The sequence below is a fragment of the Nerophis ophidion genome, linkage group LG23 (genome assembly GCF_033978795.1).
Source record: "Nerophis ophidion isolate RoL-2023_Sa linkage group LG23, RoL_Noph_v1.0, whole genome shotgun sequence".
Lineage (NCBI taxonomy): Eukaryota > Metazoa > Chordata > Actinopteri > Syngnathiformes > Syngnathidae > Nerophis > Nerophis ophidion.
In genome coordinates this window covers 5,307,380-5,333,138 of record NC_084633.1, presented here as the reverse complement: position 1 = coordinate 5,333,138, position 25,759 = coordinate 5,307,380, and the positions used below count along the sequence as shown (strand labels likewise).

Here is a 25,759-nt window from a genome sequence, read left to right as displayed (position 1 = left end):
TGTGTATATATATATATTTTTTGTTTGTTTGTATTTGTTATTTATTTTTCTAATTTTGAAATTATCCAGAAGTGTTGAACAGAAAAATGATAGTGGATTCTATTATTGACGTTAGCTCGCAGATATAAGGAGTTGTTATACGTTGTTATTAATCATACAGCAGATATATATATATATATATATATATATATATTTTTTTTTTTTTTTTTTAACAAAATGTCAATACAGTACTGTTTTATATAACATTTACCAAGAAGTGTCCAGAAATAATATGTTGGTACATACTGTACAGCAGGAATAGACAAACTAGATTGATTTTGGGGCCACATTTCCAGAAAGCCGAACCCGCCCATCCAGTATTATTCTTATTTTGTATTTTCCAGAGAACTAACATCCTCTACAGTAGACATTTTGGTCTATTTAGTTTGTCAGAGTTACACGAGTGCTCTGCTGTTTTTAAAGAACTACCACAAAAAAGCTAGTCAAAGATCATTTCCGACAGCACTCTCGTGCACTGTGGTACATGTTCCAGTAGTGGTACACGGGCTCCATCAGTGGTGCGCCAAAGAAACACTGGATTGAAGTGCAGTGTTTTTTGTTTTTATTTTTAAACAGTGTTACTGTTCAAACTGTGTAATGTTACAGTGACCAAAAATACCTGTTAAAAAAAGCCTCTGTATTGTTTTTAATGAATACGTAGGTCTACTACGCTACTGTAGTTCAGTGTTGATCGTCATGGTGGTACTTGCAGAGTCAAGTTTTTTCTGGGGTGGTACTCAATGAAAAAAGTTTGACAATCACTAGTCTAGTGCAGGGCCGTAACCAGGATTTGACAAATTCTGAGGTCAAAAATGTGGTGGTCCAAGAGGAGCTTTTGAAAGGCTGAAATCATGGGTATACAGCAGCATATAAACAATATTACCTTGAGCAACACAATTAACAATCCACTTTTTTTAATTCCTAAGCTGTCATTTAATGTAATAAACAGTTCAAACATCATTAAAATATCAATTCGAAAACTTAACATCATTTATACCTTGACATGGAATTGAACACAAGGTCTCTACTCTGTAGCTTTAGTCCTAATGACACGTGCCACCAAGAGTTATGAGGCAAAATTTGTCTTCATGTTCTAATCAGTGACAGTGCTTCAGGGTATAATTTAATGTGAAGCGCCTTGTCATTCAATAATTTACATTTGAAGTGTGTTTCTTCTCAAAAAAAACGGGCCCCCCACGGCTAACAAAGCCATGCGGGGCGGCACCTGACAAGACAACGATATAAGCTAAAGTTCCAATGGTTATCACACGCACGAGGTGTGGTGAAATCTACATTTGACCCATCTCCATGTTCACCCCCTGGGAGGTAAGTGGAGCAATGAGCAGCAGCGTGCGCCGCGCTCGGGAATCATTTTGGTGATTTAAACCCCAATTCCAACACTTGTAGCTGAGTGCCAAGCAGAGAGGCAACGGGTCCCATTTTTGTAGTCTTTGGTATAACTGCCGGGGTTTGAACTCACAACCTCCCAGTCTCAGGGCGGACACTCTAACTGCAAGGCCACTGAGCTGGTATAATTTATGTTGACAGCACATTTTGGATTGGATAATGTTTAAAGTAGGGTTGTACGGTATACCGGTATTGGTATAGTACCGCAATACTAATGAATCATATTCGGTACTATACCGCCTCTGAAAAGTACCGGTCCCCCAACCAATTCTTGCCTCCATGGCTACAATTAAAGCAAGTTTCTTACAAGTATCATCCCTGCAGGACGAGGAATAGCTAAACATGCTTCACTACACACCGTAGCTCACAGGCGTCAAAACGTAAACAAACGCCATTGGTGGATCTAAACGTGACATCCACTGTAATGATAGCAAGTACAGGAGCGTATCCAGTCGATACTACTAAGATTACGTCTATTTTTCAGCATCACAAAATCTTTTTTCGTTTTTCAAAAATGTGTTTTCTCTTTATAAACTCAGGAAATATGTCCCTGGACACATGAGGACTTTATGACCAATGTATGATCCTGTAACTACTTGGTATCGGATCAATACCTAAATTTGTGGTATCATCCAAAACTAATGTAAAGCATCCAAACAACAGAAGAATAAGTGACTACATTTTAGCAAGAGTGTAGATAGAACATGTTAAAGAGAAAGTAGGCAGATGTTAAGAGTAAATGAACAAGCATATTAATAATTAATTTTCTGCCGCGTTTCTTTAATCATTTTGACAATATAATAGAATGGAAAATGACACAATATGTTACTGCATATGTCAGCAGCTAAATTAGGAGCCGTTGTTTGCTTACTACTAAAAGACAAGTTGTCTTGTATGTTCACTATTTTATTTAAGGACAAACCTGCAATAAGAAAAATATGTTTAATGTATTCAAATATTTTTTGTTAAAATAAAGCCAACAATGCTCCCAAAATATTGGTATCGGGGAAAACCTTAGTTTAAAGTAAAAGTGGACTGTGAACGACCCTGTTGTCGCTCGGGTTCCACTGACCACCCAGGAAGAACATCTCTCTAGCAGGTTTGACTCTTTTATTTTTCAATAAAGGCAGTCTTTTGCGCCGTCGTCGCTCCCACTGCTCTCTCGTCTGTGTCTCGCTCTCCGGTCCGCTCTTTAGTCGGCCGCATCTCCGTCTCTCGTGTCTTGCTCTCTCTTGCTTCTTGGTCGCTGTTGCCGGCTCTCCAACTCCTTTCTTGATCTCGCCTCCTTCTCCCCTTTTATACATCATAAGGAGAAATAATTGTTTGCCGGTGCGCGATCCAGGCACCTGAATTAGATTGCGGCGGTCTCTCTCCTGGCACGCCCCGCCTCTCCGCTCGGCCGCATTCTCCGCCTCCTTGCCGCCATCTTGGGCAGGGCTCTAGCGCGCCCCGGCCCGTCGGCTCCGCCTTTCCACATGGACTTTATTACATCACGGTGTCTGGAGTTGTAGCAGGCTGTGAATGACCACAGATTGTATAGTGAGAGAGAATGATGTACCATATGGTGATGTACAGTTTTGTCACTTAGAACAAATACAGAGGACATGACCTCAGTGTCCTCAATGGTAGTTACAGCCATGCTCTAGTGTTTTTTAACACTCGGCTGCAAAAATGTGAGTCTCTCACAAATTTTGTGAACTCAACTCAGTTGAATAGCCCAAATGACGAAAAAGAGAGGACCTAAAATTGAACCTTGAGGAACACTACAAAAGCAGTTGAAAAAATGACTGACTACATCTGATGTAAACAAGCATAACCTTAGTTACATAAATCACATTACGATAGAAAGGAAAGGACTTAAATGGGTGCTTTGAGGAACGCCTCAGTTATGTAAATCACAAGTTTGGACACCGGTGTTCTAAGTATGCTCGCAAGGTTAAAATGCTAATGCAAGGATCTGCCAAAGTGTTTACAGTGGCCCAAGTTCGTCTATACAACAGGACTGTCATGATCCGCTGCCCAGATCATATTTGTTTAGTTTTTGACTCCCTCAGTTTCTGTTTTGAGCACCCCTGGGTTGCCATGACTGCAGATTGTTTCCACCTGCCTCTGATTTGTGTTCGGGATGCTCACCTGTTCCTGGGCACTAATCAGAGAGCTACTTATTCCATGCTTTTCGCCACACTCAGTCTGGTATTCTTCTTTGCTTCCACACAACAGTTACAACGGCTACTTTTTTTGATTCCTATTATATGCTAAGCTTTCGCGCTGACCTTTTTCCTTAGCTTCCCGTGCTATCGCCATGTTTGTTTTCTTTGTTGGTACGTTGCATGACTTATGGACGATAAATCATTTTCTTACCTGCACCTTGCCTGCAGAGTTCCCTCTGCATCCTGGGGGAACAATCCATGCAGTAAAATGCGACCCCGCCGTGACGAGGACCACTCAAGTGTTAGAAGTTTTCTGCAAAAATGTTTGTCTACTAAGTTTTTACCTGAATTCGGGGGGTCGGTATCGTTTATGGTTTTTCCCGGGCCACTAGTTAAGTAGCCCTACTGTAAGTTGTTTACTATGAAAACGCCTTAAACCTTGCTTTTCATTTTCAACATCCACCTTTAATGTTTTGCAGAGAACCCTCACCCACGAGGAGGTAGAAGGTAATCCATTTTTCATTTGCTGTCTCCCATGATTTACAAAAATGGGCAGTTTTTATACTCTGGCCTCATGTCTGCATGCCCTCTAGAGTTACGTGAGGCATTTGTGGAGTTTGATAAAGACAAAGATGGCTTCATAACCTGTAAAGACTTGGGTAACATGATGAGGACCATGGGTTACATGCCAACCGAAATGGAACTGATACAACTCAGCCAAAACATCAACATGAACTGTAAGTAATGTCGACTGGAGTAATACATCTAATGCAATTTCTGATATCATTACTTGTGTATTATTTTGTTAAATGTTGGAATATTTACTTATGTTTTATGGGTGCCGTAGGAAAAAACTTAGTTTTTTTCTGATGACATATAACTAAAAATGGATGCATGACTCAAACTAAGTTTATGTAAAGTGATGTTTGCAGGAAGTGTGTTTTACACGCTTTGATGCTCTCGTTTGCATATGATCGCTCATCCGTTACGCACAAAAAAAAAAGATTAGATTATAAATCGCTTTTTGTCGGAGTGAGACAATACTTTTATGTGAAACAGTGCTGAAAATTGTCGGTATAAAGGAATACATACTTTATAATTGATTTAATATTGTCAGGCATAAACAAAGATTAAGGTTTTATGGTTGACCTATTTTATATTTTTCGATCATATACTAAAATACAATAATATTTTTGAAGTTCTTAACTGTTCATAATATACAGAAGTAACGTGATTAAGAAAAGCTTATATTGTGATTTTTTTTTTCTTCTTCTTCTGTATGTTGCCACCAACTGACATAACAAGAGTACCCAACATAAATGCTGTAATTGGCTTTTGGAAGCAGGCAACAAGTGAAGAGAGGGTGTTAACTCCATGTATTATTTTCACCCAAATATTACATTTGGAGTGCAAGGGAAAGTGAAGGCCTTGACCACATTTTCATATTTTACAGCAGCAACAACAGAACCAATGTTTTATTGGCTAGCATTAACAGCGCTGATGAGTTGATTGTGAACAAAAGTTCGGCAAATGTAACAGTTTTAAAGGTCATGAAGAGGTAAATAAAGCCGCTGGATGTTGAACAGTCATCATACTTTTAATGCAGCTACTGTATTTCCATCCCGTAGTGGTAATATAAAAACTACACCAGGATGTTGTCTACAGCCACAGCTGTTTGATCCAAATCTAATCGGGGATTGGTTATTTGCAATAGAGGTGTTAAATGGAGTTTAACGAGCAAATGTAATATCTTTCACATTTTTTTCTGTGTTTTTTTTAAATACTAGCTGGTAGCTTATCCATCCCAAACATTTATCATGACAGCCTGCTCAGCTACCCAGTGACTTAAATGGCAATGCACCATCTCAGCCAATACTGGGTGGCTACCCAAAGCGTGCATTTGGTACAACATTAAGATCATTCAATCCTGCCTGGTACCGCACACGACCATGTCTAGAGTATTCTGTGGTGCGAAACGCCTGCTTCTGTTTCCCCTGTCGGAAATATGGCTGTTAATGTTTCCCCCCCTGAGGGATTGCCACCTTATTGTGGTCAGGGGGTTTGCGTGCCTCAGTGACCGTAAGAGCTATACCAGCAGGAGCTTAGTCTTCAGGTGGGACACCCAAGTTGGACAGGTCTGAAGGTAGAGGCCTGACAAAGTGCAATCCACTACTCCAGGCTAGGGTTGGACACATAGCTAAAGACCCATTTCAATGAAGAAAGCATCGTTACAATAAGCACAGAAAAAAAGTCCTGGAGCATGATGTGTACACATGATGCCCCCTTCACATTTCTGACTGCCCCCTCATATAAGCGTGCCTAGAACCGCCCCTGTTAGGGCCCCAATTTACCTGGCCCCGGTCCTGAAGCTCTCCAGCAGTGTGTTCCGCAGATGAGTCTTTGTTCTGGTAGTTGATCAAAATAAAAGGTCCTCAGGATGTTAACAGCTGGGTCAGATACGAAGACACGCCATTAAGACATTTAAACACTAAACAGAACATTAAAAGCCACCCTGAAACGGACTGGGAACCAATGCAGTGACTTTAAAAAATTGTTGCGATGCGGTCACTCGCTCTCTCGTCGTCAAAAGCACCTGTGCGGCAGAGATTTTGTAATAACTGTAGGTTTCTGTCTCGCAGTTTGACGTTGACGGCGATGGCTGCATCACTTCCGATGAGCTGAGGCACGCCATGGTGAAGTTGCTGGGCGTGCAAACCAGCAAGAAGGAAATTGACGCGGTGGTGAGGGAAGCTGACCGCAATGGGGATGGAACTGTCGACTTTGAGGGTGAGAAACAAACAGCAACACGAGAAATACGGTCGTCTCTCGCTACATAATTTTTAAAACCTAAAAGAAGCATAATCTCCATGTTTTATTTATGTAATTTGTTTTATTATGTTGCGGCGATCAATGCACCAACCAGGACTTTCGTTTCCGGGTTAAAGGTAAATAATGCCAACAACACTTTGGCTAATATTGGTGCTAATCTATTGTCACCATGAATTGATTTACGTGGACCCCGACTTAAACAAGTTGAAAAAGTTATTCGGGTAAATTGTATGGAATATGTACTGTACTGTGCAGTCTACTAATAAAAGTTTCAATATAATAATTATTTTATTGAAGTCATTTGTAATTTACTTTTTATCTTAATAGTTATGCAATATTAAATTTTTTTATATTTATTTACTGTGTTTGTATGTATATTTTTTCTATTAACCTTCATATGTCTTACTTGTATTTTATTCTTTATCTCTACACATGGTTTTTACTATTTTACAAGTTGTATTATTTTTGTTTTCCAACGTTCCTTTAGATGAGCCATCTGCCTCAGGGCTTATCAGCCGTGCTTGTGAGAGCGCTTATGTGTCAGCGTCCTGGTGGCCATTGTCTGATGACCTCCTGGTGAAGATGGTTCCTGTGATAGTGTTTACTCACATGTCTCCTCTGTACTCAGCCATGCAATCATTGGTCCACATTGTTACTTATGTGTATGTTGTGTGTGTTTGTATTTGGTATCTGTATCTGTGCGTACGTATTAGATAACGGGGGATATGGGTCACCGGGGTATTGTTTTTAACTTTGTAAAGCACTTTGCATTGCATTTATTTTATGTATGAAAAGCGCTTAAGTAATAAAGCTTGATGATGAAAACACAAGATCCACTTCGGGTAAATTAAAACTGACTCAATCGATCCTGTCTCAGAAGCAGCCAATGAGGATTTAGATTGGAAGTCACGTGACACGGGTACTACAAAGAGGCAGCTAATGCAGCACTACATGCGGCGTGTAATCTGTATGTGCTATGATCGCTTTTTATTAACACATTAAACAGTGATGGTTACTATGTGTTAGTGGGGAAAAATAATCCCAAAATTCCGCAAAAAAGGATGAAAGCAAACATGGTGGTACAAACACGCAATGTCTGTCACAAAAAAACGTTATAACAGACCATCTCAAAAACGGAATGCAATTTCTATTTTTATTTAAAAAAACTCAGAATGTACCTTAAAATACAGAATGTCAGATTTACAATTTGAAGTATGAACACTATACTTTGAGAATTTAAAAACGTTTCTCCATCCTCCACTGCAGACCACCTCCTCGATCGACATCTTTTCAAATCAAAGGATGGTCGTCCGTTGGGGGAGGGACACCCGCCTCAAGCAAGAACGACAAAGATGCAACATCCATCCATTTCTACCGCTTATTCCCTTTGGGGTCGCGGGGGGCGCTGGTCCCTATCTCAGCTACAATCGGGCAGAAGGCGGTGTACACCCTGGACAAGTCACCACCTCATCGCAGGGCAAGATGCAATATACACATCGAAATATAAACGCAAAGTGTAAAAAAAAAAATCCACATATTCGATATATCACTTTTCTGCAGAATTACTAGATTGTCCCCAGGTGCGCGATCCACGCTTGATTGTGGCGTCGCTCCCGACGCGCCTCGCCGCTCGCTCGCCATTCCCGCCTCCTCGCCGCCATCTTGGGCTGGGCTCCGGCGTGCCCTGCCTCTCTGTTGGACTGCCGGCTGCGCATCTCCACACCATTAAAATCATACCTATAGTTTGGAAACGTCCAGCGAGCAGCATTGAAATATTAATTATGTCGTATTATGCCCAGATAACTGCCTTTTTTAATGCTGTTTTGAAAGACCCGTGTCACGTGACTTCAAACATTTATTTATAAACTGCAACATTTACAAACAATCGAGAAATAATAATAATCAAAATAAGTACAAAAACAGTACAAATCAGTGCCAGGGGGTTGTAAACTCTATAAAGTACCTAAAATAGAATTATATATATATATATATATGTATATATGTATGTGTACAGGCCTAACTGCTTGGCATCTCTGCCTGTCGCACCTCCTCCAGTGCACAACGAGGTCAGCTGCAGGGTCGTCAGCTGGTGCCACCGTTCACTGATGTTTCGCCCCCAAGCCAGGACACCTCGCGTTGGGGGGGCAAGTGGCTAAGCGGGGACGTCTCCCCGCCCCACTCCCTGCAACTGACCTCAATGTGGTGTTGAGCCCCAAGTGTTGTCCCTCCTCCTTAGCCACATCCAGAAACTTGCCTCCTCTGCCAACTCCTTGATGGCCCTCCTCAGGCTGGAACCATTCAATTCCCGCCGCACGCAGGAGCCGGGTCCCAGAACCGACTAAGAAACCCCTGCATCCGATCTCCACGGGGTGAATGGACACAGACCAGCCTCCGCCCTTGCAGGTCTGCCAACTTGCGGCTCCCCTTACAAAAAAGGTGAGATACATACAGGTAAACAAGTGGGGGGAATGGGAGAATAAAATAGAAAAAATCGGTGTAAGCCTGGGTCCCTGGAGTTGTTTGCCCTGCAGCTCTCCAACAGCTCTGCCAACTTCCTCAGCACCTGATTGTGTCGCCACCGGAAGCGCCCCTGCGTCAGCGTGACGCTGCAACCTGACAGGATGTGTTTGAGTCCTGCATTGTCTTTGCTGCACAGGCAGCACTTGCCCTTTCTTCCGAACCACTGGGAGAGGTTTCGAGGGCATGGCAGTGTGTCATAAGCTGCCCTCACGAGGAAGCTGAGCCGTGATTGAGGAGTGCACCAGATGTCGGCCCAGGTTATGACTCTTTGTATGGTATCCTCCCAGCGAGTCCATGCCCCCTGTTTTCCCTGGGATACGGCCTTGATCAGATAATTATACATCTCATTGTGTTTCAGCCTCGAGACAGCTTGGTCGACTTCGACCTGGATCCTCCACTTTCCTCCAGTGCGGACTGTCACCGCTGCACTCTTCACAGCTTTGTCTCTTGATTCCCTCAACTCCAGTACAAGGCGAGTCTTTTCTGCCCGTAACCCAGATTGATGGACTTCAGAGGAAGTTGCAGAATGTTCTTGCCGAAAAGACCTGTGTCTGGGAAACAGCGGGGGAGGCCCAGCCACTTCCTGATATAACTGTTGGCGATGCTGTCCATCTTGCTGGCCTTAAAAGATGAAATTTTGGCCACTTTCAGCGACCACATGACGCGGTGGAAAAAGTGTGTGTGTGTGTATATTAGGGATGTAACGGTACGTGTATTTGTATTGAACCGTTTCGGTACGGAGGTTTCGGTTCGGTTCAGAGGTGTACCAAACTAATACACATGCTAGCAGCGACCGGGCTAGGACAACATATAAAAGCCAGAGCTGGAAGTCCCTCCTGCCTCGTTAAGATCTCCCGTTTGGGAACACTTTGGCTGCGCGATACAACAATGGAGGACGGAAGTTTGCCGATATTGTTCAGCAGCTGCTTCTGACAAGACGTCAAACGTGTTGCACCTTTCCTGCTTCCGGCTCCCAGACCGTAGTCGAGCAGCGCAGGGGAGACACTCCTCCAGGGCTGATGTATTCTCGGGGGCAACACCCTTCACTCTACCCGGCAGTGTGTCTCCACAGCTCCGGACTCCAGGGTAAATGAAGCGTCCGGCAATTAGTTGCAAATCGTGGCTTTGTGGAGGTCTTGCAGACAGCCAATCCAACAAAACACCAGCCACTCCCGCACTTGTGCTAAGCTCCCTCACCTCGCTTGCCCACACACTCACTGACGTCACATGCTGTCACATATTAAAGGGCCACACACACACACACACACGCTACTCTCATAACACATGCTAACCCATTTGAAGCGTCACCACCGCATTCAAGCAGCCTCTCCTCAGCAAGTCAGGCAGGGGTAAAGCAATAACAAATGTTTTTATAGCAGCAGATTTAAGTCCATATTGCAATAAAAACTACATTTTGACCCATTTCTATGGTGGAAAAACAATGAGCCCATATATCCTCTTACTGCCAAGTTAGTCAGGCTAATAAAAGTCTCAATCAATCAATAAAAAAAAGCACTTTATATGTAGAAAGGATTTGTTAAGAAACCATTCTGAGCCTTATCTTATTTAGTTTTTATTTTATACATGTGGACCACATTAACCCTGGCAATGGACCTTGTGTGTATATGTATGTTATGCCATCGTTTACAAATTTGGTAAATAAATAACCCAAAAAAATTATATTTTGTAGTTTTCTTACTGTACCGAAAATGAACCAAACCGTGACCTCTAAACCGAAGTATGTACTGAACCGAAATTTTTGTGTACCTTTACACCCCTAGTGTAACGCTACAACGCATTTAGTTGTATTCAGTGCTAAAAAATTATATCGCTCTAACGGAAATACTTTTTAAAATATTTGGCTTGTATGGCTCTCTCACCAAAAAGGTGTGTATATACACACACATATACATATACATATACATATACATATATATATATATATATATATATATATATATATATATATATATATATATATATAGTGGAGTTAAAACCCATAAGTGACAGTAACCCACGGGAACCTTTTTGGCTGAGAGAGCCATAAAAGTCAAATATTTTTAAAAATATTTCCGTGAGAGCCATATAATATATTTTTTTAAAACTGAATACAACTAAATGCATGCATTTTTAAGTAAGACCAACATTTTTAGAGTATAATAAGTCTCTTATTATTTTTGATAACATTGTTATTCTGAAGCTAACCAACAATAAATAAAATCATTCTTACCATTAATGCGATTTCTTGAACAGATGCGGTAGAAACCGGATGGATGGATTAAAATGCATGAGAATGTTTTAAATTTTGAACGTTATTTTTGACACTGTAATTGCCAGCGGAAATATTCATTACTTACCGTGTTAAGCAATGTCATCAAAAGAGCCACATCTGGCTCTAGAGCCATAGGTTCCCTACCCCTGCCCTACATGTGTAATGATAGTGTTTGACCACATGGTGGTAGTAATAGTCTACAAATGACTAGGAACCAATTATAGTATGTGTCTAGTAGGACTCATTAGAGGTAGACACACCTTGTATGCACGACGGTTGAAGAAGCGTTGGTTATATGTTATCGTTATTAAAAGACAGTTCTACAAGACATCCAACGATGTGTTATTTAAAACAATAACATAACAACATGGTCAAAATCAGTGAAAACTACAATTCCCAGAATGCCAAGGTAAAATGGACGCCAAATTACTAATTGAAGGCATTCATTCCCCAAACAATTTCCATGGAAGAAAGAACAGCAAGCAGCCACAACCGCAAGATCCTCTCAACAAGTTTCTCCAAACACATCAATGGTCGGTCAATATGCTTCTTCATTTAATGACGATCGAAATGCTTTGTTTAATATGCTTAACTTGTACCTGCAAGCTTGTTCATTTTCTTTCTGAACTCTCTTCATTAGTTTGTTTGAACTGCTGGGTTGAAATTGAAGCACTGCATCATTGCATTTACCTTTGACCATTGCTGACATACCGTGTTTGAGCGGTTAAAAGCAAGTTGTTTAAAGCACATGTAAATGTTTAAAGCTGAAGCTAAAATGGCAAATATGTTTAAAGTTAAAGTTACAAAAGATGAATGCAACGTTTAAAGGATAAAGTTATGTTTTGTCAAAAGCTAAAACATTATGTCGAAAGTTTAAAACATTCAGAGGTTTAAAAGCATTTGTAAAAAGTTGTTTGAAAATAACCTGTGTAATCACATTATCTTGGTTTATGTGGTTTGAAGGTTTACCACCCACTGATGATTTTTAAGATTAACTGAAAATAAATATAAATATATATATATATATATATATATATATATATATATATATATATATATATATATATATATATAGCGGTTTGTGTGTGTGCGTGAGACAAGTGCAGAGCCACAAGCTCACACAAGTTCAGTAAATAATTTAAAATGTGAAACACAGCATCATAATTTTCTCAGCGTTTTGGTTGTTAGAAGTAGAGAGTCTTTTAATGTAGAGTTCTAATTCTTTTTTAAAGGCACAAAAAACAGGCCGGGTATTCAGAAACTTACATTAATGAATATGAGACTTAGCAAATAGAGCAGTGGTTCTCAACCTTTTTTCAGTGATGTAAACCAAAGCATTTTTGGTTGGAAAAAAAGAGATAAAGAAGTAAAATACAGCACTATGTCATCAGTTTTTGATTTATTAAAGGCTCACAACAAGGCGCAATTATTCATGAGCGGCGCTAAAATTCCCGCACACCTGAGCAACTCTGCGGTTTTTTGGGGGATATTTTGTGGCTATAGCACATTTGCTGTGAGCTTGGACCGACGGGGTGGAGTGAATCCAATGTGGTATCATCCCCTACTTTTTTGCAAAATTTAAATGTCCCGTATCAGCCGGATTCTTCATCGTCCTCATCTTTACGGCGTAGAGGCGCAGACTGGCCCTCCCTCCTTTCCTCCTCCTACTCTTCCTCCGCAGCAGTCACCGCCGCTGGATCCTAAGACGACCCCGGCGGAGGATGGCTTTCGCTCCCTCTTAGAAGTGGATACTATAAAAGCCCGTTTCTGCCTCAAAAACAAAAATAAATCCCAATGGTAAGTCATAAATAATGAGATAAAAAGTCGTCATTTAAACTTTGAATTTAAAAATCGATATGAGGTGGTTCGGGCATCTGGTCAGGATGCCACCCGAACGCCTCCCGAGGGAAGTGTTTAGGGCACGTCCAACCGGTAGGAGGCCACGGGGAAGACCCAGGACACGTTGGGAAGACTATGTCTCCCGGCTGGCCTGGGAACGCCTCGGGATCCCCCGGGAAGAGCTAGACGAAGTGGCTGGGGAGAGGGAAGTCTGGGCTTCCCTGCTTAGGCTGCCGCCCCCGCGACCCGACCTCGGATAAGCGGAAGAAGATGGATGGATGGATATTTTCACGAGGTGGCGACTTGTCCATGGTGTACGCCGCCTTCCGCTCTAATGCAGCTGATGATAAAGACGTTAAATGTGTGTAAAGCTGTGTGAATAAGATAGTTAGCTCAGTCGTCAAAGCAAGAATGGTGGATACCTACGGTGCCTGAGAAAGTTCACATCAAAGGGAAACAATAACAAAGACACAATGCAACAACTTTTTGCTACGGCACGTTTGCAAAAGCCACAACACATACAAACACTACAACACAATAGTATGAATTGATTAACGTGGACCCTAACTTAAACAAGTTCAAAAACTTATTTGGGTGTTACCATTTAGTGGTCAATTGTACGGAGTATGTACTGTACTGTGCAATCTATTAATAAAAGTTTCAATCAATCAATCAAAAAGCCACAACACAACTTTAAGCCACAAAGGAAGCAACAGACACAACAAAAGTGACAGCGGAGCAGGTTTAGCTGACGGACATAGAGAGGCAGAAGTGTAATGAACATAATTATTGGTAATATTAAAATAGAAAAAACAGTTATTTATGACTTTAAAATGGTCACACTTCACTTACTTTTCCAATCTCAATCATTACATGGTTTTAACTTTACGTCTGAGGAAGCCAGTCCGTCACCGAAACTTGTCCGCTGTTACCTGCGTTTGATCGTTTTTTAATGTTTAGTGTTATAGTTATGTTGTGGCATTTGTATTTGAATTGTTTTTCTCGGCTACCGCAGCTGTTTGAATAATAAAAAAAACTTATTACCATATGTCCCGGCAAGAAATATGCGTTCAAAGGACTCCGGCTTGTTAGTGATTCCCAAAGCCCAAAAAAAGTCTGCGGGCTATAGAGTGTTTTCCGTTCGGGCTCCAGTACTCTGGAATGCCCTCCCGGTAACAGTTCGAGATGCCACCTCAGTAGAAGCATTTAAGTCTCACCTTAAAACTCATTTGTATACTCTAGCCTTTAAATAGACTCCCTTTTTAGACCAGTTGATCTGCCGTTTCTTTTCTTTTTCTTCTATGTCCCACTCTCCCTTGTGGAGGGGGTCCGGTCCGATCCGGTGGCCATGAGGGGGTCCGGTCCGATCCGGTGGCCATGTACTGCTTGCCTGTGTATCGGTTGGGGACATCTCTGCGTTGCTGATCCGCCTCCGCTTGGGATGGTTTCCTGCTGGCTCCGCTGTGAACGGGACTCTCGCTGCTGTGTTGGATCCGCTTTGGACTGGACTCTCGCGACTGTGTTGATCCATTGTGGATTGAACTTTCACAGTACCATGTTAGACCCGCTCGACATCCATTGCTTTCCTCCTCTCCAAGGTTCTCATAGTCATCATTGTCACCGACGTCCCACTGGGTCATTATTGTCACCGATATCCCACTGGGTGTGAGTTTTCCTTGCCCTTATGTGGGCCTACCGAGGATGTCGTGGTGGTTTGTGCAGCCCTTTGAGACACTAGTGATTTAGGACTATATCTGAGGTCCTCTCCAAGGTTTCTCATAGTCAGCATTGTCACTGGCGTCCCACTGAATGTGAATTCTCCCTGCCCACTGGGTGTGAGTTTTCCTTGCCCTTTTGTGGGTTCTTCCGAGGATGTTGTAGTCGTAATGATTTGTGCAGTCCTTTGAGACATTTGTGATTTGGGGCTATATAAATAAACATTGATTGATTGATTGATTGATATAAGTAAACATTGATTGATTGATTGATTGATTAAAATAAGTAGGTCAAAACATTTGATCTGAAAAGATTTGGTTGCACTTATTTCTCTCGTACACCTCCCTTTCATTCAACCCTGAAGAGATGTTGATTGTATTTTTTGTTGAAAAACAACAGCAAAAGTAGCAAGTAAAATGTTAAAATGTTAGTTACTGTACTTTAATATATAATTTCTTGAATATTAAAAATGTAAGCACAAAACTTTTCTTCTTGTTAATTCAACCTGAAGTGTTGCTTGCACATTATTCAAATAACATGTTAATGCATTGGCCATGTTGTTGTTTACTTGCTTGTTTGCATCGATAATTCATTCACCAAATTCCCTTAGAAGAAATAACAGGAACATAGATAATTTCACATGCAGTGTCCGGTATCCAGTATTTATTTCAAAGTCACACTGGTTGGAATTTTTATTTCTAAAAAGTTACTGAATTGATTTCAACTCGCTGAATCCTTTCAGATCCTATTGTTCTTAATACAAACCCTGTTTCCATATGAGTTTGGAAATTGGGTTAGATGTAAATATTAACCGAATACAGCGATTTGCAAATCCTTTTCAATCCATATTCAATTGAATGCACTACAAAGACAAGATATTTGATGTTCAAACTCATAAACTTTATTTTTTTTTGCAAATAATAATTAACTTAGAATTTCATGGCTGCAACACGTGCCAAAGTAGTTGGGAAAGGACATGTTCACCACTGTGTTACATCACCTTTTCTTTTAACAACACTCAATAAACATTTGGGAACTGAGGAAACTAATTGTTGAAGCTTAGAAAGTAGAATTCTTTCCAATTCTTGTTTTTGTAGCGCTTCAGTCGTTCAACAGTCCGGGGTCTCCGCTGTCGCATTTTACGCTTCATAATGCGCCACACATTTTCGATGGGAGACAGTTCTGGACTGCAGGCGGGCCAGGAAAGTACCCGCACTCTTTTTTTACGAAGCCACGCTGTTGTAACACTTGTCTTGCTGAAATAAGCAGGGGCGTCCATGATAACGTTGCTTGGATGACAACATATGCTGCACCAAAAGCTGTATGGGTCTTTCAGCATTAATGGTGCCTTCACAGATGTGTAAGTTACCCATGCCTTCGGCACTAATACACCCCCATACCATCACAGATGCTGGCTTTTCATCTTTGCACCTATAACAATCCGAATTGTTATTTTCCTCTTTGTTCTGGAGGACACCACGTCCACAGTTTCCAAATATAATTGGAAATGTGGACATGTCAGACCACAAAACACCTTTCCACTTTGCATCAGTCCATCTTAGGTGAACTCGGGCCCAGCCAAGCCGGTGGCGTTTCAGGATATTGTTGATAAATGGGTTTGGGTTTGCATAGTAGTTTTAACTTGCACTTACAGATGTAGCGACCAACTGTAGTTACTGACAGTGGTTTTATGAAGTGTTCCTGAGCCCATGTGATGATATCCTTTACACACTGTCGGTTTTTGATGCAGTACCGCCTGAGGGATCAAAAGTCTGTAATATCATCGCTTACGTGCAGTGATATCTCCAGATTCTCTGAACTTTTTGATGATTTTACGGACCGTAGATGGTAAAATCCCTAAATTCCTTGCATGATGTTCTAAAACTGTTCGACAATTTGCTTACAAAGTGGAGACCCTCGCTCCATACTTGTTTGTGAATGACTTAGCATTTCATGGAAGCTGCTTTTATACCCAATCATAGCACCCACCTGTTCCCAATTAGCCTGCACACCTGTGGGATGTTCCAAATAAGTGTTTGATGAGCATTCCTCAACTTTATCAGTATTTTTTGCCACCTTTCCCAACTTCTTTGTCACATGTTGCTGGCATCAAATTCTAAAGTTAATGATTATTTGCAAAAAAAAACAATGTTTATCAGTTTTAACATCAAATATGTTGTCTTTTTGTAGCATATTCAACTGAATATGGGTTGAAAATTATTTACAAATCATTGTATTCCGTTTATATTTACATCCAACACAATGTCCCAACTCATATGGAAACGGGGTTTGTAAACTAATATAGTCCCTGAATTATATGGGAAAAATCTAATTATGATTATAAACAAATTGTTCACACCTATTGTTTTATATTTTAATTGATAGTAGTATAAAATTGGTACTTGAAAAACATTGCAGTTGCATAAACGGTGCCTGAACTGGTACTTGAAACATTAAAAACATGTACATTTTTTTGTAAAAATATAAATAAAAAAATTATTAATTTATAAGAGGGGACTGGAATTTTGGGGAACTTTGCCCATCATTTGCTGTCCTTATGTAAGACAAGGACACATATGTTTTTAATTTTTTATGCTTTGTAAATCGTAAATAAACTTTAGCATAAGTCAACTAACGTCACAGGGAGTTGTTATATTTCACCTATTCAGCGATTCAGCGGTGTAAAAAATATTCAAACCCCTCCGTTTTATAACCACACTGTAAGTATATATGTAATGTAGTAACAGGCACATTCATAATAACATGTAATTACATATTTTGCTCATTTCAAGCATTCATTTCACAGACGTGTCTCAACATTTGCTTTTCTTTTCAATGACAAATCTACTATTCGCGGCATTTGTGAGAGACAAGAAGGACTACTTTGAAACAATTTATGATCCACAACCTAAAAATGTTTAGCCTAAATATAAGAAGAATGAGCAACAAGTTTTAGAAGTTGTGTGTAAAACAGATGCAACTTTAGTTAAACCTAAGTATACTACGAATATATCAAACAAACACTCTACGGGTGTCTGCTCTCACTGGGATGCCAACTGGTGGAATGTTCATATTTTCCCGTTTAGATGAAGAATTAATCATAATCCCCACAAAAGGTTGAAAAATAAAAGTTTCCGCAAACAATAAAAAAAAAAAAAATATATATATATATATATATATATATATATATATATATATATATATTTTCGTGTCTTTGTCAAAGTTGACCACTTCTCGATTTGTTGTTTAGCTCTGTTATACATGCTCTGCAAAATTTCGATTAACAATAATAATAATAATCAGGTCACACGATATAAATGGTAAAATGCTCAGTGGCCTAGTGGTTGGAGTGTCCGCCCTGAGATGGGTAGGTTGTGAGTTGTGAGTCATACCAAAGACTATAAAAATGGGACCCATTACCTCCCTGCTTGGCACTCAGCATCAAGGGTTGGAATTGGCGGTTAAATCACCATAAATGATTCCCGGGTGCGGCACCGCTGCTGCCCACTGCTCCCCTCACTTCCCAGGGGGTGATCAAGGGGATGGTCAAATGCAGAGGACAAATTTCACCACACCTAGTCTGTGTGTGAAAATTGTTGGTACTTTAACTTCAATGTGTTTGTCTTACATAGGAGTTCTGAATAACAGGCAAAATATACCAAAAATATTGTCGTTCTCCTTTTTGGAAATTTGTGACATTCAAGCTGAATAAACGAGCAATTTCAATACTTTATTTATATAAATCAAATGTAATACTTTCAAAAATGAGTACTAAAATCCACAACAAAATGTCATAATTTTTGCAGCAATACAGAACAATTTTTCCAGCAATGCAGAACATAGAGAAAGTGCCAAAAGTGACTCTTGCAATTATTGATGGTCATAAATCTGTGGGTTCCTGAATAGTCACTAGCCATAACCGACCCTGGTGCATAATAAGGGAGTGCTCTGTTTTTGCTGTGGCTAGCTTAGTGCTGCAATACAAATGGTGTTATGATGGCTGCTGTTAACGTGCTTAGTCTCATAATTAAGTGTAAAACTAGCTTCAGGCTCTGTGTACTTTTGTCAGGACACTACAGTACTGAAAGGGAGCCTATAACGCAAAACCAACTTTTCTTACCTATTGGTACTTGCTTTTGTGTATTTGGGATTCCCATAAGTCTCGAAAATGTGTAATATAACAGTGGAAGCATTGCGGAGATATTTATAGAATAATCATACCTTCTTTCATGCTTTCTCGAAACAAGCCGTTCGAAATTAACTCGTTCTGGTCACGTTTTCTGCCCTGTGAGGTCAGACGATATCTCCATGTATGGTTTAAATTTACCCGAAGATCCTTGCACGAATTTGCAAATGTAATCTGACGCTGTAGTCAATAAGTTCCTTCTTTTTTCTTCAGACTGGCTTGTACATGGTCATGCATCCTCTGCTGTTGCCATTTCTAATACAAATTAACGGAAATCTCCAAATTATATCTGTCAATAGACTGTATATAGAAAGAAGCGTTAAGAACTAAAACATTGCTGGCGGGGAGAAAACGCAGTCAAAGTGGAGCCACGTAACTAAGACCAAAACGGCGCAACCTTAAGATACAGTCAGGAAGCTGCTTGAAAACGGTCTGTAAAACATAATCAATGCAAAATTTTGACAAGAGAACCACCATTACATGTAATTTAAACCACAAGGAAGTGTTTTATATGTAGAAAAAACATCACAATATGACCCCTTTTCAGAGATGTTACTTGCACAATATCACCGTCGAGCAAGTGTTGCAGGTTGCTGGCCTGACTTTTTACAAGCTGCAAAATGTGTGTTACAATCAAACAATGTTAACCAAGGTTTACCTAGTGGCCCGGGAAGCTGTGTGGCCCCCGCTGCCGGCAGTATGCCTTACAGTTTTACTTTCTCATGGAAGGTCATACAGGAATTGGAAGACGCTCATGGGAAGGAAGGACAAAATGGGGGAGTTTCCTGAAGAAAGCAGGAATTGATATAAAGTTTATAGGTGAGCTTAATTTGACTCTCTCTAAACTTTTGAATGCACAACTGTTCAACGTTTCAGTACGTATTGCACAACTTGCTGTTTTCTATCACAGACAATCCATTAATGGACCAATAATTGTCCTGGTTCAAATAAAGTTGGCCAAATTCATTGGCAGCTAGTATCTTGATTGACATCATGAGACAGAGACAAAGCCTAACAGTTGATCAACAGTACTTTGCCAGTCCGACACTTCAAACAGGATGTTCCCAAAGATAAATGGCCACTGTGCGTCGGGACGATTGACAAAAATAAATACTGTTCTGTATGCTTTTCTGTAAAAATACTTTAATAAAATGCGCCTGTTGTACATGTTGCAGTTAACCTGCTTGTTAGAGAATAGCAAGTTGTGTAAAAAGTACTGAAACAGTTGGACATGTGCAAGGGTTTTGAATTAAGTCCACCTGTAAAATGTATACTGCATAATATAAATGTTAGGTACATCTTGAAATTTTACTCAAAAGCTGCATATCGCTTATGTTTTCTGAGTAGTTTACGATTATTTATTTTCAAATTCTGTGGACATTGAGAACATCAGTGATAACATTCAAACATCAAGTAGTTTTACTGAAGTATGGAGAAGGGGTAAGATAAGATGCAAGTAAGCGTATGCTACTTCCTACTCCTTTTCGTACATGTTTGGATGCTATTTATACATAAACTTGTGCATTGCTAAATTGTAATATCAAGGATTCTTATAGTTGATTCTGATTTGCTAAATTTTGCCCACAGTTTATGATCAGACGAATCTTTTTTTTTTTTTTTTAAAGAGAACAATAAACAGATTGTGAAATATGGTAGTAAATATACTGATGGATCACTAGGTGTCAGTAACACCACATTAATGTGAATCTAACCACTATCTGTTGATTCCTTCAAAGTAGTAATGGTATCAATTTATTTTGAATAATGCAATACAGCTTATATTTTCAGTTTTTTATTATAGCATGTCCGAAAAGGTGTATAAAGAGTGAACTAAAAAAACGTATTTAAAAAATCCAGAGTTTCTTTTAAGTGAACAAAACAGATGACATTTGCGACTTTTTCCCCTTGAACAAAAAGTTGCAACCACTTGGATAAACAAACAATTGCGATTGCATAATTTAGTGAGGTCCTCGGCTCTGGCGCATCGTAGAGAAGAAATCAAACTTAATCAGAGGAAGTAGAAGTTAAACAACGTTTCTGTATGTTAACATGTGGCAGGATCATTACCATTGACAGAAGAAAACTACACTTCTGTTGCAGGGTGCTATGTCTAAATTTAGATGCACACTATTTATATTTTCAATAACAAGTGACATTTGAAACCTTGGTCGGTTCACTTTGATTAGCTAGCTACTTACAAATCAAATCCTTGTAATATCGAAGCCACAAACTACATTTTATTTCGTGCCACCAAAACTAGCTGACCTTGGTTATGGATGTGAGTGTAAAGTGCAAGGGGACAAAAGTCGTTTGGTGACAACTGTTGTTAGCATGTATACATTTCCAAGTTTTTTTCAGAATTTTTATATGGTAAGAAATACCATCTTATAGACTCGTCAAGACTATTTATTTTACACATCACATATGCATTACTCCTTTTGTACTAAACGTTAGCGTAATTCCCTATATCAAATATACAGTAACTCATTTTTTTAGTATGGGATGTGACGGTGGTCAAAGACAGTGACACCCTCTCAGGCCGTCCCGTGGGCCTGATGCCATGCATCCCTCTTACCGGCCCCTTGGCAGTTAGGATGGCATCCGCATGCTGCATCCACATCCCAGCAACAGTGTCACAGATTTGGGCTTACTAACTCAAGTCCTCGGCCAATCACACATCGACAAAGCCAATTCATAGCAGAGGTAGCCAATAGTTGTCCTTGATGTTGCTGAGTTGTCATCCCTCCGAGATGGAAATTCCTTTAAACCCACTATATACACACAACACATGCGGACAGTATAGTGGGAGTGTGTACATACTTTCAAAAATACTGTGGACGGATATAATATAATATTTAAAAAAACATATCTGTTGTAGTAAAGAAATGGTTCTTTAAGTTTTGTCAATACTTAACATTTTCAAGCATGTTTAACGAAACTCAAGTAAGGAAGCGTTACTACAGTTTAAACTTTGGTGCACTCTTGTGGTCAATGTGAGTAACTTAGGGTGTGTTATTTTAGCTTTTTTTTTGTTTTTAATGTTTTAATGCAGAAACAATATTCTATTTTTTTGTTGTTGTGATACTGCTTTGTAAAAAGCAAACATTAAACCAGTGATACAGTACTCAAACCAAATCTTTATTAATATGTCAAAAGAAGTTCAATAAAACATCCACTGTCTTGGAAGCATTCATCTGTTCCACTGACATAATTATTTAGTCTAAAGGAGAAAAAAGCGGGATAAAGTGAGGTCAAATTTCACATTAAATGTGATGATTTGTATACAATAAAAAAAATATGTTAAAAATAGAATTATTATCTATATCTCACCTTAAGCAGGGTGGCCACCACACCATAGATGGTGGAGATGAGGAAGAGGACAAGGAATGTGGCAGACATATACCAGCTTTCCGCATTGATATCTTGGTTAACAACTGCATGAGCAATGTCATCCAAGACGTTGCAATCCGGCAAAATCACTGTGGAATTATTTTTTAAATGAGTTAATTTTTATGCAAGATAGTCATAAATCAGCTCATTAGTACCTGGATTGGTTAGATTCAAGGTCAGTGTAACGGTCACATGTGTCACCCTGCAGGTGTGAACCGCCCCAGGTAACAAGTTGACTTGAGACAGACGAAGGCGGCTTTGTATGCTGAACTTCCCATCTGGGCCTCTGCTGGGTTGACTGGTGTTGAAGTCCAACAGCTCATTGGTGTCATCTAGAAACCAGGAGACGTTAACGGACGCGGGACTGAAGCCAAACACCAGACACACCAGTGCACCACGACCCTGGAGCAAGATGGCTGACGGTTGAGTAGGAGTCACTGTGGCTGTGGAGATGGAAGTTTTAAGGAAGTATGTAGTGCAAACACAAAGTCATGGTTAAACTTTCACTCACCAAACACGTCCTCTATAGTGCTCGTAAAAGGACTTTGAGATGACTCATGTCTGACAGCGCAAGAATAGCTGGATTCGTGGTCCTCAATTTTAGACACATTAATTCTACTGGTCATTGAATAAGTGTTGCTGCTGCTGTATTTCCACGAAGGGCTGTTGGTGTAGTCAAGCAATCTTTGACCATCTTTCTCCCAGTACACTATAATGTTATCTGGGAAATATCCAGAAACTAGGCAAGTCAGAGTGAGGTCATCAGACAGTGACAGCTCTGAGATGGTCGGTGGTATTATGTGCACTGTTGATGGATACAAGTCTGATAAGATAAAACACAAACACACATGTATGAGTTAAAAGTGATAATAGTAACAATTACAATTTATTCTAAAAAGAAAAAGGGACCAAAACCCTCTTAATTGTGCTTTGACCAGAAGTTGGAGATTATCCATGTTTAGTTTACATTTGAAAATAGTTTATCACTCTTAAACATTCATTTACATTCCAACACATTCATCCCCGCACGTTAAAAGCATTTGTGAACTGTTGAGAGTTTCTCTTGCGGTAATAAACAATGATGAGAGATTGTCATCACACTTCAACATCTCTAACATGTAAATGCTGTCACTTTGCTAGGTCCATATTCCAAATAAGCAGCTGTTCTTGATTGTCTTAGCCGGGATAAAAAAAGGTTAACTAAATACAAGTAAACTAGAAAGTGTGGACCCTGGTATCTTGCTAAATGTGCTTATACGCAGAAGGCTTAGCGCCGTAGACAGAACCCAGAAGAAGGTGTGAGCTACACACGGGAGGATGACAGTTGTGCAGTTAGAGTAATAAAGTGTTAATACATTGTTACGCATTGCTGTCCTTGCTTTTGTAGACCCAAAAATATGTTTTGGTTTCGACAGTTACTGAACGCGTTTGAGCGATGATCAGAAGCAAGTTTGAATGGCAAATATAATAATAATCATTATGTTATTATTATGATTACATTTGATTGGCAAAAATTACACTGGAGGACAAAATGTGCGGTGACGGTGCAAATGTGCGTGATTTGGCAAAGTCCTGGAGGGCACTAAAATATTTTACAGAATATTATCTTCAACTGTTTTCAGACTTCATTTTAAAATAAATCTAAACTAGTCCAAAATGTAAAAATATATATTATTTAGTTTTTATAATGTTTAAACTCTTGATATTGCAAAAAATATGAACTGAGTTGTTGTTTTTAATTACATTTGGTTTTTTTGTGTGTGCGTGCATGCGTGCATGCTTGTGTGTTTTTTGTTAGTATTACAACCTGGAAAATTCACTGTTTAAACTGCAAACAGGAGCAATCTAAGGAAGGTCAATGTGAAAAGTTTTTTTAAACTTATGTGAAAGACCAACTTTCTTAAGAAACAGCGTTTCTTTGTGCTGGTAGCCAAATTTTTTTGGTTTTAAGAATGCCATGTCAAATACTTACATTCATACTTTTAATATCGAAATGCACTTTTTTCCTAATGTTTGCAATTTTGCAGCAATACTATTTCCACTTGCTTTAAAACTTCACTAATTAAAGTCATAAACCTCAAATATCCTACATAAGAATTTTTTTTTAAACTTTTTTAACTTATGTTGTTTTAGAGAAAAAAATTGCTATTTTCAGTATACATGCAATGTTATTTTTAGTGTGTAATTATAACTGTCGAAATGGCACACACACACACACACACACACACACACATTTGTTTGTGCAAACACACTCATACATATACACACACATACTTGTCCAGGATGAAAAACGATGGTGTGATAGTGCCATCTGGTGGAAATGTGAATATATGTTGAGACAATACCTCTGCTTTTGCTGATGTAGTCCTCATGACCCTGGTTGGAACATTTGTGTTTTCCCTCACAGGACATTTGTTTATATGCATCCCAGTCATTTGCTGGCACACTGAGGAAGCTCCGTAAGGTCTCTGTACCATTGCTGTGACGAGTTGGCTCCTCCGTGTGGGAATTCTGAGAGTATTTCTTCCCATCTACTTTCCAGGAGATGACAAAATCATGAAGTCGAGGGCCAACCAAAAGACAAGTAATGGTCACCTTGTCCCTCTGCTGAGACTCTGTGAGTGGGGGTCCGTGAACAAACACTCCAACTTGTTGGGATGATATTGGGGTTACTGTAAAAATAACATGAAATGTGAGATAAGAACAAATATTAAGATACTTTGAACATTTTGTGCCATTCACGGTTTTATCTGCAAACCATTTTGGTTGTGATGAATGAGCATACAGTAGGTAAAATTGGCAAGATATTTATTTTTTTTATTACAGTAGTGTTATAATTTAAAGACAAAACATGCTTGTATGAAAACAAATAAAAATGCAACCTTTTGATTTTACATTTATCCTAACAGAAGTTACAAACGTTTATGTTTAGATCTTAACGTGGCCTACTGGTCATTCACTTTAAATTTGTGTAAATGTCCACCAGATGTCGCTAATTTTTCCTATTCAAAGCCTGCAGAAAAACTATTCTTGTGCCCTTTGGTAATGGCAAGTGTGTGTTTTATTAGTCTTATTTCATTCCTAATAATAAATAGTAGTGTTGTTTAAGCATAATGGCTTTTGAAGGGTTGAAGCCCCAAAATATAATGAATATTTAATATTTATTTTGAAGAAATAGAAAAACAAGGCATGAAATATCAATAAAGTTGTCAATCATTAACCTATCTTAGGGCCCAATGATAATATAAAATAAACATCATATACTGATGATATTGAAATAAAGCACAATGATAATAATATTAAAGATATATTCCTTAAATATAATTCATATAAATATTTTTTGATAATATAAAACACATTAATTATTTTGTTTGTTTTGAATTTAGGAACAATATATCTCAGCTACAATCG

At 39.3% G+C, this 25,759-nt stretch overlaps 2 protein-coding genes and 1 long non-coding RNA gene across 6 annotated transcripts in view; 2 read left to right on the top strand and 1 right to left on the bottom strand.

Annotated features, from left to right (window-relative positions):
- Positions 1-224: 224 nt before the first annotated feature.
- On the top strand, positions 225-4,282 carry LOC133541850 (uncharacterized). Its single transcript, XR_009803987.1, has 3 exons — positions 225-4,003; positions 4,076-4,103; positions 4,190-4,282. It is a non-coding gene; the product is annotated as an uncharacterized LOC133541850 (long non-coding RNA).
- A 1,953-nt stretch (positions 4,283-6,235) lies between these two features.
- LOC133541842 (calcium-binding protein 5-like) overlaps positions 6,236-25,759 on the top strand; it is a 76,701-nt gene continuing 57,177 nt past the window's right edge. For 2 of the 4 annotated variants that reach the window (XM_061885509.1, XM_061885510.1), the window contains exons 1-3: positions 10,945-11,750; positions 22,557-22,816; positions 24,756-24,965. The gene's annotated coding sequence lies outside the window, so the exon portion shown is untranslated. Of the gene's footprint in view, positions 6,384-6,912; positions 8,862-8,985; positions 9,203-9,303; positions 11,751-22,556; positions 22,817-24,755; positions 24,966-25,759 lie in introns of those variants that run through there. The other 2 variants (XR_009803986.1, XM_061885508.1) reach the window with 2 other exon arrangements.
- The window catches only part of LOC133541849 (uncharacterized), a 39,958-nt gene continuing 36,282 nt past the window's right edge, over positions 22,084-25,759 (bottom strand). Inside the window, exons 10-14 of the mRNA XM_061885543.1 lie at positions 24,694-25,020; positions 22,860-23,171; positions 22,504-22,791; positions 22,289-22,437; positions 22,084-22,178 (exon numbers count right to left, since the gene is read on the bottom strand). Coding sequence (XP_061741527.1) covers positions 22,170-22,178; positions 22,289-22,437; positions 22,504-22,791; positions 22,860-23,171; positions 24,694-25,020 — 1,085 coding nt within the window. The 3' untranslated portion in view covers positions 22,084-22,169. The remainder of the gene's footprint in view (positions 22,179-22,288; positions 22,438-22,503; positions 22,792-22,859; positions 23,172-24,693; positions 25,021-25,759) is intronic.